Source organism: Dendrobium catenatum, unplaced genomic scaffold (genome assembly GCF_001605985.2).
Source record: "Dendrobium catenatum unplaced genomic scaffold, ASM160598v2 fragScaff_scaffold_1482, whole genome shotgun sequence".
Classification (NCBI taxonomy): Eukaryota; Viridiplantae; Streptophyta; class Magnoliopsida; order Asparagales; family Orchidaceae; genus Dendrobium; species Dendrobium catenatum.
In genome coordinates this window covers 341,018-342,137 of record NW_021319944.1, presented here as the reverse complement: position 1 = coordinate 342,137, position 1,120 = coordinate 341,018, and the positions used below count along the sequence as shown (strand labels likewise).

Here is a 1,120-nt window from a genome sequence, read left to right as displayed (position 1 = left end):
ATGATCATAAAGCAAACTAGCATCAAAACAAAGGACCAACAACCAGCAAGCCAATCCTAACTCGTTAAATAATGAAATCCCAAAACCTCATTGAAGTTTCTTTTGATATAATGATATTAGTAGCATAGTTTTGTAGTCTGAAATTCCAAGCCAATTCCCATCATTAAAATTTTGAAAGCCAACAGAAATGCTATAACTAAGCAAGTATACAATAACAATCAGCTGCATGTAAAGTAAAAATATGATAATTTAGGCTTTGTTTGGGACGGTTTTCTCACCGCTTCTTAAAGCAACTTTCTAGTACAACAAATAAAATTTTTATACTCAAAAGCTGTTTTAAGAAGCAATAAAAAAACCGTACCAAACGAATCCTTAAACTCTGAAGAATTCATTCATCAAACATAGAACCTGAGCCATCTGAGGCCTCTCCTCAGGGCTTTCAGTTGTGCACATCATCCCAATCTTTATCAAACACATCAGCTCCTCTTCACCTGCACCATCCTCTATCTCCTTACAAGTCACCACTTTCAAAATCACCATTCCAAAACTATACACATCTGATTCCTGAGTAGCTTTTGCTTTGCCTCTCAAGAGCTCTGGGGCTTTGTAGTTATGCCAATTTGAAGAATTATCACCATCTGCTTTGTTGTATAAAATAGTTGAAGAGGAAGAATTTGGTTGGTGAATTGTATTGGTTAGGGACATTAAGCCCCACTCAGATATTCTTCCATTGCCATCAAAATCTATGAGAACATTTGATGGTTTGATGTTTCCATGTACTAGAGGAGATCTCGAAGTGTAAGTGTGGAGGAAATGGAGTCCTCGAGCAGCTCCCTTCAATATCTGGATTGTGTTACTCCAGTTTAAGACCCCATTAAGTGGCCTTCTTTCATCTGCCAAATAATAGATGGGAATTATGGTATGAACATCATCTTTTTGTTTGTTTGTTTTCTTATTTTTAGGGAATGGAAGGAAGTAATGATTCATGATCTATCTATAATACAAGGAAGTAATGATTCTTGGTGAATTTGAAATTTTTGTATTAAAAAACCGTTTTAAAAAGCAGTACGAAAGCTGTCTCAAATAAAGCCTAAGTCACATTTGCAATCTAAAAAATAAC

General features: G+C 35.4%; 1 protein-coding gene across 1 annotated transcript in view; it reads right to left on the bottom strand.

Annotated features, from left to right (window-relative positions):
• Nucleotides 1-248: 248 nt before the first annotated feature.
• LOC110097430 (probable leucine-rich repeat receptor-like protein kinase At1g68400) overlaps nt 249-1,120 on the bottom strand; it is a 3,273-nt gene continuing 2,401 nt past the window's right edge. The window contains exon 2 of the mRNA XM_020823799.2: nt 249-893. Within this exon, the coding sequence (XP_020679458.2) occupies nt 373-893 (521 nt within the window). The 3' untranslated portion in view covers nt 249-372. The remainder of the gene's footprint in view (nt 894-1,120) is intronic.